The 16,274-nt window shown below is 34.3% G+C and overlaps 1 protein-coding gene across 3 annotated transcripts in view; it reads left to right on the top strand.

Moving 5' to 3' along the window:
• The first annotated feature begins 841 nt into the window (after positions 1 to 841).
• LOC114122420 (dachshund homolog 2) overlaps positions 842 to 16,274 on the top strand; it is a 118,244-nt gene continuing 102,811 nt past the window's right edge. Inside the window, exon 1 of one of the 3 annotated variants that reach the window (XM_050202084.1) lies at positions 842 to 2,280. In XM_050202084.1, the coding sequence (XP_050058041.1) occupies positions 1,415 to 2,280 (866 nt within the window). In that variant the 5' untranslated portion in view covers positions 842 to 1,414. The remainder of the gene's footprint in view (positions 2,281 to 16,274) is intronic. The other 2 variants (XM_050202083.1, XM_050202085.1) reach the window with 2 other exon arrangements.

Genomic DNA, 16,274 nt, shown 5'->3' with positions numbered 1-16,274 from the left:
TTTTCCAATTCACTATACACAATATTTGACCCATTTCTTTGGCCGTCGGTCCGCGTCCGTCCGCCCGAGTCCGCCGGCGCCCACGCGAGGGGAGCGATTTTCGCGCGCGCGGCGAGTTGCGGTCGAGTGTGCGGTGGGAGCGCGGCGCGCAATGCTGCGCGCGAGGTGCTCCGCGGGGAGTTTGTTGTCGAGGAGAGGAGGGGGTAGGGTGGGTGGGGGGAAGGAGAGGACACAAAGGGGTTGGACACACTAGCGATATACTTTTGCCATACAAAAGTAAACGGCGCGCGAACAGCGAGAGACAGAGTTATATACGTATTATTATACGCGCACCCGTGTACTGCGGCAGTACGCGGGTGTGAGCCGCGACGGGGACGGAGAACGGAGCGAGTGGCGAATTCACACACAAACACACGCGGCCGCGCGCGCGCGCAGACACATATTTCATACAATATTATATACGTTTGCAGCGCGCGGAAGAACCAAGCGCAAAAGGAAAAATGGGGGAAAAAAAAAAAATATAATAGTAATCATATAAAAACGAAGAAATATTATGCATCACACGTGTGTGTGTGTGTGTGTGTGCGATGTGCGGAGCGGAGACAGTCAGAGTCGTCGTCGTCGTCGCCGCCGCCGCCGTATCACCACAGCGGTGGCGGACGGGGGGGCGGAGCTCCCGGGCGCCGGCCGCGCGGGACGGGGTTCAGCGCCGGTGGGCGGCGTCGTCGCGGCCGCGGCCGGCCAATGGCGCGTGGCCGGCGCGGTGGGGGAAATTCGGCGAGCGCGAACTCGGCGGCCAACGCGACGACGACGGCGGCAGCGGCGGCGGTAGCAGCAGCAGCAGCACCAGCAGCACCAGAAGCAGCCGCAGACGGCCGCGCCCGCAACAGTCGCGTTCCAACCGTACCGCCGCCCGGTCGCAAACCGCCGCCCGGCACAGTGCACGCAAACTGCAGTGTATTTACAAAAAATAATATTGATATCATTTAATTGTAAGCACACACGATCGCAAGCGTTTAAAAATTTCGAGCGTGTGTCCGCGATCCGGTGCCGTCGCCGCAGGTATAAGGGGGAATCGTTTCGAATTTTTTTTTGTTTTTTTTTTACCGTTTTTCCGCGCATGTCGACGGTCCGCCGTGTCATCGCCGTCCACTCGATCCGGAAATCGACCGCCGTTATTATAATATCTGTTTTAGAGTGCCGCAGTGCAATCCCAACAGTATTGCGACCGTTGGCAGTGCGTTCGTTTATATTTTTATGTACATTATTGCGTCGTGTAATAGGTACATGCGCGTAGGCATCACATCGGTTATTATAATATTATAATTGTAAAGACCGCCGCGATTCGTTTCGCCCAACGACGACCGCCGCCGACAGACCGTGAACCTCGGCACATCATCGTCGCAGCATCGACATGATCATGGATTCGTCGAATGCCGGCGCGGAGTCCACCGGCTCCGGCAGCGACCGCAGCAGCAACGTGTCGACCAGCCCGCCTCCACCGTCGTCCACGTCGTCCCAGCAGCTCCAGCAACAGCAAATACAGCAAATGCAGCAGCAACCGGCCACGGGCCCGTCTTCGGTGGGCGGCGGCAGCAGCGTTGGCGGTAACAAGGACGGCAGTCCCAGGGACGAGCGGGGCAATAGTCCCATGATGAACCTCATCAACACGTCGCAGCATCACGCCATCATCACGCCGACGCGCGGACTCAGCCCGCCGGTGCCGCAGACCGCGCCGCCGGTGGTGCCGGCACCGGTTTCGTCCATGAGCTCGCTCGCGTCCCGCATACCCATGGGACTGTTCAACTCGCTGGTGCATCACTCTTCGCCGCTCGATCTGATGGCCATGGCCCATCACCACCAACAGCAACAGCAACAGCAACAGCAGCAGCAGCAACACCCGTCGTTGCAACAGCAACAGCAGCAGCAACATCCGCCGCGGTCGTACAACAGCCCGCCGCCGATCAGCAGCACCGACCCGGCCGCCAACGAGTGCAAGTTGGTCGAGTACCGTGGCCAGAAAGTGGCCGCGTTCATGATAGCCGGCGACACGATGCTGTGCTTGCCACAGGCGTTTGAGCTGTTCCTCAAGCACTTGGTCGGCGGACTTCACACCGTCTACACAAAGCTCAAGCGGCTCGACATCGTACCGCTCGTGTGCAACGTCGAACAGGTCCGCATTCTCCGCGGCATGGGCGCCATCCAGCCGGGCGTGAACAGGTGCAAGCTGCTCTCTTGCAAGGACTTCGACACGCTGTACAGAGACTGCACGACCGCCAGGTAAGAGACATTATTAAAAATATATTTTTTACACCTAAATCGTGACGGCTATTAATAATATTACTGCAACGTTTATGAAACTATTGGCGGTGACGAATAGACTTAGGTATATAATCCTTATACTACTTCTATGATATATATATATATGTACTCGTTAGGTAGAGCTGTACATTCGGTGTTTAGAAATAGTTAAATCCACCAGATATAAATAATAAATTCAAAGGTGCGTAGATGAGTTTGATGATTTTCGAGATTTTATGTATAGGTACCATATATTATTCATACATCTCGATGTGCACATATATATGTTTCGCGAGTGCCCACCAACACATAAAGGACTTTAACGCGTTCGCTTTTGCGATGTTCGAATACACGCACACACACACACATATTTTTGTATATAGGTATAATATAGGTATTGTGGGCGGAAAATTTGACCCCTGCTTATTCTTTCCGGTTAATACCTCTAATTTCTTATAGGGCGCAACCCTATAATTTTCTATTATCTATATAGGCATAAATGAATCCAAAAGGCGCGATACAGACAAATTGCGTTTCCTGTGCACGACACGACGAGTGTCTGTATAAAGTTATTCTAATACCTATATATTATGTAGATGGACATACGTATAAATCTTCATGAAACGCTTTCGAAAATTATTATGACTAAACACCCGGCTCGGGATAGCCGTAAACATCGCGGCTAATATACACATAACCCCGTAATTGATGGTTTTAAAACCATCCAAATGTAATACAAACTGAATATAATATATTATATAGGAATGGCATGTATACGAAAAACGATACGAAATAATCGTAAAAGCTCATCGCAGATAGAATTACCCACCGTTTTCGCGTGTAAATAATATACGCGCCGACGATTTTCCCCCTTTAATACACTGTAGAAGAGCAGCTTTTGGGGTTGGAAAACACGTGTTGCATTTACAGACAAACCCCGACGACAATCGCATTTATAAAACCCTTGACAGATTTTATTATACCCAAACAGAAACATCGTCCGCGAATCGTATTCATCCCATTTATTTTCACTTATTCAAATCGCACGTGTACGTAATAAACACCTATACAGATGACATTATGTACACGGAAAGGTACCTTTATATGTACATTGTATATCACTGCAGAGTTAAAAATCACTTATTATACTTCTATTACACTTATAGGTATTAAATTTATGGCATCAATTTAACCTAACCTAACCTAACCTATGTTGGACAAAATTAATCACACATTTTCATATCATGTATTCGCGTAGGACGTAGGTTAAATAAATATACTTAATAGTTTATTTATTTCATTGTAGAATATTAATTTTATTCATTCTGTAGTACTTTAACGGAATTTAACGTGACTAAATATTCGTGTACTCAATAATAGGCATATAGATAAATAAAAAATAATGCCCACTACAATCATGAAAAACATACCACATATAATATGTTACCTATAAAGTATAATATAAGTATTGGTACCGCCGAGTCTAACCTTATAGCAGTTCTGACTGGCAAAAAACTATGAGATATAGGTAGGTATTAAAATACATACACATTATAGGTGTGTATACATTATATAGCTATACTAACGCGGGAGTGCTCGGTGGAGCTTATTTAATGTATACCTATATGTATATAGTTGGTCAAAGGTAAAAAAATTGTTGAGTGGTAGGGTACTACCTATTTATATATATGGGTACACACTTCCACAATATGGGGTCGCTGTTGCACAATAAGGGGGGAATAGTAGCCGAAAGGGTTATTTGCTAGTAGAGAAATACATTGTTACAAAGGAATAAAATATACAATACTATATACATATATGTATTAACTACATCGGGGAGGAAATGTATATTTTATTATATATGTGTGCGCGCGCGTATGAATAACAATAAAATTGCGCTGGATCACGCGATCGACGAGCGCATGCTATAGATCAATTAAGCAAAACGTGCGGGGCAAATATATAAATCCTAGGGACTTACATTGTGCCCACCCTTAATATAAGGTGGCATATATTACTTATTTTATTCAACTTACATACATATAATACTCATATACAGCACGAATAAGACTATATCCAAATCGTTGTTATTATTTCACTAGTGTTGTTGCAATAACATATAACTAAAAATAAAAATAAATTAACGCTAAATAACGCCTACTCTACATGGGCTGCATAAAATGGGTTTGTTTTGTTTTTTTCTTTATTCATTTTTCACGAGTGTACTTATATAACTGTATATTATTATATATTCCGAAACAGACCATTGCTTCCTATATAATTGAAGTTTACCTTAAAAATATTGTTTTATTTTGATTCTTTTTTTACGCATTTCATACTCTGTACCCTCCAATATATTAAATAATAAAAAAAATAAAATAAAATATTGTTAGTTAAATTATTATAATTAGAAATTATCAGTTCTTTCTTTACTTTCGTTTTACGTGTTATGGCCGTGTTAAATTATAAGCAATACGTTAATTTCGATGTAGTATTACATTTATATCTATATATTTATCATGTTAATTGGAATACTAAGTCTCCTTAATAATTGTTGAGCTTATTAGTTATTATCCATCTGATGTTTAAATTAGAGTAGGTATTATATTATAGATTATTACAGATTTCAATAATGACAACGCATAAAATATAAAACTGCTATACAGGTTAATTTATATATTTAAAGTATTTACACATTTTTAAAATTCAAGTTAAAAACAATTATTTAATATTTCAGTTTTAAACCTTAAAACTAATCCGCATAGTATATTATGATATGTATAGATGCAATAATATGTACATATTATAGAACTTATATTTAGACATAATGCGTATAAACGACACGTGTAGTATATATGTTTAGTTTTAGGTTGTGTAGACATATTATTATTGGCGGATCTATGTAGTTTTAATTATCAATTAGTCAACTGCTATTATCGTACAATATTATGTATATGCATATAGTACCTTAACGGTTACCATTTAGTGTTTTATGATAAGTTCCCGGCAACAATGGCCACCTGGATATTATATTATTTTGTAGTGTCGAATTTACTTTGTAATGATGGTTTTGATACGATCTCAAGGTAAATATTAATAATCAGCGAGTTATGCGTTTATTAATTATTTTACATGGGTTGTTAAAATATCGTATGTAGGTATATAATCATTTTAAACATACCTAAGTATGTACGCGTTTATAGAAAAAATATTTTATACTATAATACTTATTATACTATAAAGGTTTCAGCACGTACCTGTACTTATGTATTCGAAATATGTACGATAGAAATTACATAACAAAAGTAATATACATACATATATATATTTGTTCTCATATTTATTAAATATTATAATCATTCACGTTACAAACGATGTTGAAAGACGTCCAAATAAAAGCCGAGTCCGTTTGATAGAAGTATACCCAATATAATTATGTAGTTTATTTAATAAATTACTTATGTACCTATAACTAAGGCCAGTATAACTAATAGCAGTACGTTTTCATTTTGTTCAAGTTCATACTCGTCAATTCGACGATTGAAACGCGTCATCACGGCGCGCGTCGTTTCGGTGCAGTTAACAGACGTCTGCAAAATCGACTTGTTTTAAACGGTTGTACAATAATTTAACGCAAGTGTGGGTGTATATACCTATACATTAAACTATATTTGTGTCCAAACGACTGTTGAAGTACATAATATACATACACGCACACATACACATATTTATATATATATATATATACTTAACTTTTAATTAGGTACTCGATTTTAAGATCTGTTGTAACGTGTTAAATAACGCGAGTTTAGAGTTTGAAATGGAAGGTAATGGTTTTCAATATATTTTTTTTAAAAATTCTGGACGGACGGCCATTATTTTATTGATTTATTTATATAATATACATTTTACATCATATCTAGTTATGTAAGTCTGATTTTTTATTGTATCAACATTAACTATAATAATATATCGCAGTACTAAAACAATAAATAATAATATATAATATATTATGGTAATAATGTTACTGTACTAACCGTCTTTAGGCGCAACGATTTCAAGACTAATTTGTGCTAGACTAATTATCAAAATTATTATTATTGGTGATTAGGAGGTACCTTGTTATTATATTTGTACACAATAATAATATATAATATTATAATCTATTCGTAAACGGTACACCTCACCTACCCTGCACGTGTGTACACTGTTGTGGGTTCATAATGTTATATTATATTATAGGTTCCGCCGCTTTTTTACCGGACGCAACAGAGACTGTTAAGGACGCGTATGCCCGTTACAAACAGCCGGTTTAACGTTTCAATAATCACAGAAATACGATATTTTTCTTATTCTTTTAAGCCACTTTTTTTTTCTATTAAACAACGATGATATTTAGTTAGATGGGTACATTGTTTTCTGCGCATTAGATTTATACATAGATTGTGATTTATAATTTAACGCAGTATACTATATATAATAATACGGTGCATCATACATTGTTATAAGAGTGAAATATTTGATTCCGATTGGCATATTTCTATTATTTTAACAATTAGGTGCCTGTTTAGATGTATTGATCTAATAATTAACTGTAAACCATTTCCGGCGAGCTCATTTATTATTTTATATAGGTAGGTACCTCCTAATATGCGGTATGCGTGCAGTTATATTTAATTAAAACGAAATAAACATAAAAATGATTTCTTGCGAAACGACAACAGTTCATTGTAAATAGCAATGACCTATGTAGTTACTTATGCCTATTATTAGATACTTTATTGTTTATACGGTTTTTTTTATATCATATCCGTGAAAAATATAAAATCAGGTAAATACTATAAATGATAGTAATCAAATATTATAGGTATCAACTTTAAAATTGAATTAATAATAATTTTTATTATATGTATGTTTTTTTTGCTTCATCGATATTAAAGTCAAATATATTTTATTAATTCTCATTTCAACTTTTGAAAATATCGAATTAATATAATAACCATAACTTTAAACTTAAATAATTTTGAATATTATGGTTCTGGTATAGCGTAATACCACGGTTCATAGTATAATATAACAATATGATTTGGGTATTACAATGGATTAATAATTAAACAAGAATACGGTTTTATTAGATTTTAATGTTTTCGAAACCAATCTGAGGGATTTTATAAAATGCATTCAAGTGTAGTCTGCTCAGCCGTTATTAATTAGTTATTATTGTAAACGTTGGAAACAAAATATAAAATAACGAACAATGCGCGTCATCAGTGAACTATACGTAAAAATATTATTTATATAAATATTATTATATATCGGTAAAACTGTAATCAATTTATTAATTAATTGTCGTTTTTTAATTACGGTTTCATCGTGAATAATTATATTTTATTAATTAAATCATTTCAATATTTCAAATAATAGAGAAAAAAATCAAGTTTGTTGGCACCTATATATACTATATAGTATAACAATAAATTTACAAACAGCACTTAGAGTGAACACATATCTTTAATACTATAGATATAGTTAGGTATTCAGTATATATGTATGTACTCGTTGTTATGTATGTGTGTGGAATGTATAGATAATAGATATACCTATATAAAGAATCATTTTATCAATCTGATGCCTTAAGTTTACTACTGTTGGTAGTATACATATTGTACAATAACATTAATAACGTTATTATAACACTATTATTAATTTTATTGTTATACCTACAGTATACCTATATATTGTTTAAGATGGATGTGTAGGTAGATGTATAGAATAAAGACGTTATACATAAATACATTATAACTAAGTTATAACAATAATATTAAGTAGGTTTGTAATGTTTTTTATACCAACCTATATACGAATGTTATAAGAATGCGATGTACATGAGATTAATTCATACAACAATATTAGCCTGAATTATAAAATATTCAGTAATTATTTATAATTATCGACATACAATTTTCTAATAATTATTTGTTTACGGTGATTTTTTTTAATCAAAATTCCAAATTTGTTAATAATCGTAAACGAACTCATTCCTTCCTTGATTCTCTTCTCCCAAAAAAATCCAACTTGGATTCAATGTATAAGATTTAAACGTATAGGTATATATATATTTATATAAATGAACAACTGACACCCTATCATAATGATTATTCTGATAAGTGATAATTAAGATTATTGCATTTTAAACAAATACTAATCCTAAGCAGACATTAGAAAATAAGTAAAACGCCAAATAATCGTATTAAATTAATGAATGACGGAAACTTATCGTCCAGTCGTCAATTAGATTTAAAACATTCTAGACCCTATTTGCTTTCAAATTTCAATACGTCATAAACAAACTTTCGAAAGGGGAAAAAAAACTAAAAGAGTCAACCTTCTCATTCGATTAAAAATTAACGGGGTCTGTTCCTTCACTCTTTTCCCCCAAAAAAGTCACAATTGATTGTAGGAACGTATTAGGTACTTCTCGATAACGCGCTTTTCTTGTCGTGCAATTTACACTCGTATACTTATGTATAAAATACCCCCTCCCCCGTATACTCAATAGGTTGTATTGTAGGTTTATCGCGTACAGAATCGCATACATATTGTGTGTATATTGATACAGATAGCACTACGTAATTTCCGCGGCACAGGATAGATTCGGGTGATGAATCGCACCTCGGGTTATGCGCGTTTGTGAATGGGTCGGACGAGAGAGTATATAATATAGTGATTGAATGGAAAACTCGGTACACCAAACAAAACACACACACACACACACACACATATATATATATATATATATTGTATAAACCAAGTGACATAGAAAAATAAGAGAAACAGAGAGAGAAGAGAGTGAATGAGTGTTGTCGAGCGGTGGGAAAACCTGAGCGTAGGCGTACACCGCGGCGGCCAACAGGTGGTCGGCCAGACGGACAGACAGACAAACGTATATATTATACTACTACTACGGCACGCACACAATCGTACACGAGGGCAATAGTATTCGGCTCGGCGCGGGCATGAATGGCGGCGAGAGAGACGGCAAGACTGCGGAGAGAAGCCGATAGGGACAGCGAGAGAAAGAGAGAGTCAGAGTCGGCAACAGCAGCAGCAGTAGTAGTATAGTAATCGTAATAGTAGTCTGTGTCTCTTTGACGCGGCGGCGCGGTGCGATTATATCGTATACATATATATATATACACTTTTCCATTCCGAATGCACTTGGCGCCAGCGTCACGCCGGCTGTGGTTTTTCCCCGTTTTCATTTCCAGTCCGATTGCAGCTGTACGAGAAGCACGGCGGGCCGCGTCGCACGCCAGTTTTCTCGCCACCGCCGGCTTACGATAATAAAATAATCAGCACAACGAATTATTACAAAACGCGTTCGATACATCGTATTATTATCAATCGTTATAAAATCTATATATTAATATGTCGATTGTCATCATAAATTGTATGATGTTTGTTTCGTACATACAGAGAGGTAAATTTGCATTTGTCGGTATAATTTTAATGATAGCAGTGTGCGTTGTCGTTACTATTACTGTGTTAATTATTAGAGCGAATCGACCTGTATATTATCAAACTTAAAGGTAAGGCCCTTTTCCGTAGTTTTACGTCGATTTTGTTTTGACGTTTTAATTTCAAACCGAGATAATATGAGTATTTTTAAGTGTTGACATTTTGTATGATGTTCTTAAATACCTTAAGGTTGATAATACATAGGTGAATTGACTCTAATAATATCAAAACTTAAAACATGAAATTGAAACTACTGACATTTTAAAGTTCACTTGTGCTCTGTGGACTTTGATAATATGATTAATATTTATATCTGCAATTATTTTGTTCCGCTCTCCAATAATATCTTATTTTTACGAAAACCATATAGAAAAATGTGTGCTCGTCTTTTATATAGGTAATATATTATAATATTATACAGATGCGTTGATGGTACTCATAATAAAATATATTATAAATCGTTTGTAGGATAAATTATACCTGAAATATGTATCACCACCGTCATCATTTACAGTTTAAATGGATATAGAATATTATCGATTTGCGTATACTTACCTGCTTATATAATATAATATTGTACACATACCGTTACGCGGAAAACGATCACGCGCGTACCTATTATCGTTTTGTATTTTATTATATTCTATTATAATAATATAGCTACAAGATTATAAGATTATATTATTATTATTATTTTTCCGTTGACAAATACAAATTTCAAAACACTTAATAATTTATCGGTTTTAGAAATATGCTTGAGGTATACTATAATATGTACCATGACTGTGAAACATCCTGTTTTTCGCATAGATATTTACATATAGGAAACTCACGTACATAATGTTTTGACTAGCAAATTATATTTTACTCGGTTGACAGCGGTAACGCGTAATAATCGAATGTAATTTTTCAATCGCTCTATAAACAGTTTTCACTACATTACACGTGTAACAAAAATAATATTCACCTACATAAATACAAAATATATATTATAATGTAAATATATACTCACGTGTGAGCGTCATGCACGTGATTTATAAATATTATGTAACATACTATAATATAACATTCAGAATATATAATTAGATTTTAATATCTATATTATAGTATAATGTGTATAGGTACGACGCAGTATATTATATAAATTTGTTCATTTGCAAGGAAAATATTTTTAAATTTTTTAATTAATTAGGTATATTATGTAAATTTTGTAGAGATATATAGTTTCAAGTTCAATGGGAATGAATTTAATATAGGTATATAATGGAATTTACGAAGTACAAATGTGTTTTGACAATGTGACAGTTTGAAAGGATTGTTTTTATTTTAAATCCTTATAGGTTCATGTTAAACCAAAAGCTGATTGCACTAATCATTTTGGACGGTAGCTAATATATACTATATATGTTGCCTTGGGATTTGAGTAGTCGCAAATCGATTAAGTCCCCAAAGACGATTTGATTATTTCGTTTATTTTTTGTTCGTTTATATTATTTATATAGTATAATAGTACGCATGTATACATTATATTTACAGTATCAAACGCGCAGACTCATTCACGAACATCCGTTCCCTTCGGTGGAGGCGGGGGGTCGCAAAAAGGGTTAAATTAAACTTTGTATACAGCTGTACGTCATGTCTTATACAATCCGATTATTCAAACGTTAATGCTCCACGATGGCTAAGGATGCGGATGAATATAAGCCTTTTAAAAAAATTCATCGTTTTTACTGGGTTATGAACGCCATTTTTTGTTTATACAAATCACTAGAGATGCGCATCCAATTTAATGTGTGTGTGTATATATATATATAGTGTTGAGTGTAATTGTATTTCATTATTCGTTCTGTTCTCCATAACTTTTGCGTTTACAACCGACCTACAATAGTTAGTAGGTAGTCTTTGCAAAATACTTAGGTATCTATAAAACCATTAATGAGACTCGTTATTTGTGACTATATATACATTTATGCATGAGCTATAAAATGGCCGACAAACTCTCATCGAAATCGAATAAAATGTCACGGCGATGTATGTGGTGGTAGGTACTTACACAATTATATTCATACATAATGTTTGTCACAGACGGCTGCAGTGATATACAATAAACTCGTAATATATAATATAATATACGAAACGTGGTGTTGTCCCCCTCCTTTGCCCCCCTAAATGTCTCCGCCTCTATATTATGCACTGCACAAAAGCGGATTACCGTGTCTATTGTATGAACGTGAGTGTGTGGAGACAAAAATCGGACGCCATGTTCGAAAAACCTTTTGAAAGAAAAAAAAAACTATATTATATCATATTATATTATATATACGTTTGATGTGCGCACACATAAATACGGGCGCGCGAGCGAATTGAAAAAAAATAGACAGTAGCAGCGAGGACGCTTCGAACACACAGTTGGAACGTAAAAAAACAAAATGTGTATTTCTCGTCTGACTGGCCGCGGAACAATGCGAATTGAGAGAGAGACACACGCACACAAATGGTGGAACACAATATATATTATTATTATTATTTATAAATAATAATGCCTGCTCTTCTCTCTACTGTATAGTATACATGGGTCCGCAACGTATAGATATCGCGAAGGGGTGTCGTCCTCTCAGCGGTGCGTCGCGCATATATATATACATGTAGGTATAAACGTATACGCGTGGTCGGGTTATAAACATATATTATTATATAAGACGAGAGGGGTAGCGTGGAAATCGATCTGCCGCCGACGAGCGTTTTTATCCCCCCGCGCCCTCGTAACCCAGTTACAAGCACCGCGTGCACTCGTCATGTATACATGATATACATGTATATTATATATATATATACATTTAGAAAAAATATCAACATGCCGACTATATGCACTTAGATATATATGTATGTGTGCAATATATTATAGGTACCTCCTCTAGGTACCTATTGAGTATTATATACGAACTGGGGGAATACAGTCGCATATACTCTGTACTATGTGAAATATAAATCATACCTATATAATATTATTTTGGAGGCCGCAGATTTGGTGGTTGGTTTTAAGAACACTCATACCGGGTCCCGATCTTATTTTTCACCAAAATCGTTTTTTACTTAACAAACATGAAATTGGAGTGAAAAGCTTTAAGTAAATAATAATATTCAATTCCTCATAGTAACACTTTTTGATTTAATCTGTATACCAAAATAATAAGAGAACATTACGTTTGATTAATATTTTTATAATATATTGATACTGAGATTATCTGGTTTTTGAATTCCGTCTTTTTTCTTTACACATATCTAATGTAAATGTGTCCCGACATCTTTTACACTCTTGTCGATACTCAAATTCAAAAATCTTTACCAGCAGCTATTATAATTTATAATTATTATTATGTTCAATTGTATGTAGGTAACTATGATTATATTATGACACTTATTGACATACATCATATATTTTAAAAGTAGGACTTGAATAGTATTTTTCATATTTATACTGAAATAAATTCTGCGGACTTTATCCCGTTTGTACTATTATCACCGATATGTACTATGATATAACACACATCGTGATATAGACTAAAATGTTTAAGTATATATTCGTATATTTATCCTTGGTAATAATATATAAGTATAATATGACAGTTGTATATCTAAAAATCACGTGGCCCGAGGGAGTGGTTCACACACGACGAATGATGATCGGGATGTGCACAGGGCGGAATATTATATACATTATACTGTTTTGTAGTGTGTTGCAAAATAATAAAGAAAAAAATACAGAGATAATATTAAAAAACAGCTGCGCGCAGTATATACGTTGTTACAGTACCTATAATATATATACAGTTTTGCGTATTATATACGAGCATTTTGACGATCCCAATTTTTTTTTACCGTTATTTTGCTAAAAATCATCATAGTATATAATTTATTACGTAATTTTTATTTTTATTCTGTTGTGTCACCGCTACCCCACTATAATAATATATTAATATGTACGTATATATATATATATAATTTATATATATATGCAATATAATATCGTGTGGGCTTAGAGATTTCGACGTCCCTCTGAAACTTACGAAATCCTATTCTTTTTTTCTTTTTTAATAATTTTAAACGATTATTGATTGTCCCGATAGTGCGAATATAATATAATACTATGGTTGTTTATAGTGGAGGGACATGCACAGCAGTTCATGCTTCGTCTATATAATATTATACATTATCGACCATTTATAGTTAAATATTTTCTCATGTTGTGACGTTGTGCAACAGTATATAGTACTATTATATTAACACGATTATTAATATTATATTTTTAAGTAAATAACAATAGAGAAAGTTTGTTAAATTTGTTATTTCTAACATTATCCATCGTTTATATCACTATACTAAACCGTTTGGTGCAATATATTTTCAGTAGTGTACACAATAGTTAAAAAAAATAAACCCACAGAATAGACATGTTGTAGATTTAAAAAATTGCTTTTAACTGTTAAAAATATCTCTCTAATATCACCTACATAAATTTAGTTTAAAGCTTCTTATATTATCGGTATACCTGTATATTATTTCTATATATATAAAAATTAATTGTACTCAAATAAAATTTATATATCTTACTCTAATGTTAAAGAACCTTGATAGCGGTGGAAGCTAGGTGCTAATTAGTGGCCGGATATGACTTGTATCTATATAATAATATACTTTTTATTATTATTAATTTCACAGCAATCTAATTTACACTTCTAGAATTTTCTTAAACGATAAATTAAAAATCAATTTACAGTACTAATATTTTTAATTTAATATACTATTCATTTACTGGTTTAAATAAAAGTTTATGAATGATTTTATTAATTATACCATCAAAGAATATAGAGACAAGTGATATTGAATTAAATTTTATACATAAAAACACATACCTAGCGATCCGTGAAATTTAATGCTTTTTAGTCTTTAGACGATTTTGTTCAACAAAGACATATGGTGTGGATTATAATAGTAATGTTAAATAGTCGAATAATAATATATTTTTAGTTGTAATAATATAAGAACTCTAATACAGATAAAATCTAGTTGAAAATATTGTATTACGTAAAGATATGCTTTTTACTAGCGTTATCTGCTATAATAGTATAGTATTTTAAATCCATCGACCTTTAATCATTATATATTTTTAGTATAATTGCGGTTAGCTTAACTTTTATTTTACGATGTCTTTTTATTTTTGCGCTATATGTACTAGAAAACGATATCTTGGCTGTTGAAATATTGGTATAAATGGTAATTTTTTTAAATTTAATTATTTTTTAATTACAACTGTATCCAAAAATTCCAATCCAAAGTTCTTCAGGTCAAAAGTGGTATTTTTTACTTAGAGTTAAGAATTACTTACTGTCAGTGTGTAAGCGAAATTCCATTATACAATTGTTTCACTAACCAATTAACTGGCTATTTCACCCTTCTTATTATCACCCAATTCTCATTCGAATCTATTCCATGAAGTTCCTAGATTCCAAATGGAGACCACTTCACTCTACTATGTTCATGTTCATTATTTATTTATTATATCAATTAATTTTATTGTCAACTGTGTGACAGATGACCTAATAAAAATTATTTTTACGATTAAGTTTTGTTATGGCCAATTTTTTTATTTTTTGCTCCAAACTGTGAACTCTCTTGAGTTGCATGAATTTTTGGTTTTCGAATTGTGTGACCTCAACAAAAGAAATAAGCAGTTTTAATTTTCGTTTGGTCTACGCCATTGTCATTATAAACGCTGAGTTATTTGTTCAAATATTGATCAATAAAAAAATATAATTATCCTGCAATATATATAGGTACAATACGTTTTAGCTAATGTCTTACGTTTATGTATACGTCTTGTATTAAATATTTTAAACGTTTCTCGTGAATTCAAAAAAGTATCATAATTTACAACAATACGATAACCTGATGGCAAAATTGTTATAGGTACCTATAATACGTTGTAAAAATACCGTTCATCTTTAAAGTAATATTTACACACAATAGTTGTAATATATAGGTAGGTGGGTATGTATATTATACGAGAGTAGTATACTACTAAGTAGGTAGTATACATTATTATATATAGGTAGAAGTATATTTGCAGAAAGAGATATCAAGTTCACAGACCGCGTCGTCGTGTTGCGAGTCCAAGTCGTTGTTTAATTACGGTATGTAACGACGTGTGTGCGTGTGTGCGCGCCCGCCCGTCAGTGTGTACGCACGTATATAAATAGTAATCGTAATTAAAAAATAATAATAAAAAAAAAAAAAAATCGTTTGCTCGAATAACAACAATGTGTCTAGGTATTATACCTACCTTTATATGTATAATATATTATATACCAACGTTATTATTATTGCTATTCGTTTTCTATTGTAATGACATCGGCGGGCGGCGAATCGTCCGAGAGAAACATACAAAACGTGCGTGC

The sequence above is a fragment of the Aphis gossypii genome, chromosome 2, assembly GCF_020184175.1.
Source record: "Aphis gossypii isolate Hap1 chromosome 2, ASM2018417v2, whole genome shotgun sequence".
In the NCBI taxonomy this organism is placed as follows: domain Eukaryota; kingdom Metazoa; phylum Arthropoda; class Insecta; order Hemiptera; family Aphididae; genus Aphis; species Aphis gossypii.
This window is presented reverse-complemented; position numbering and strand designations above follow the sequence as displayed.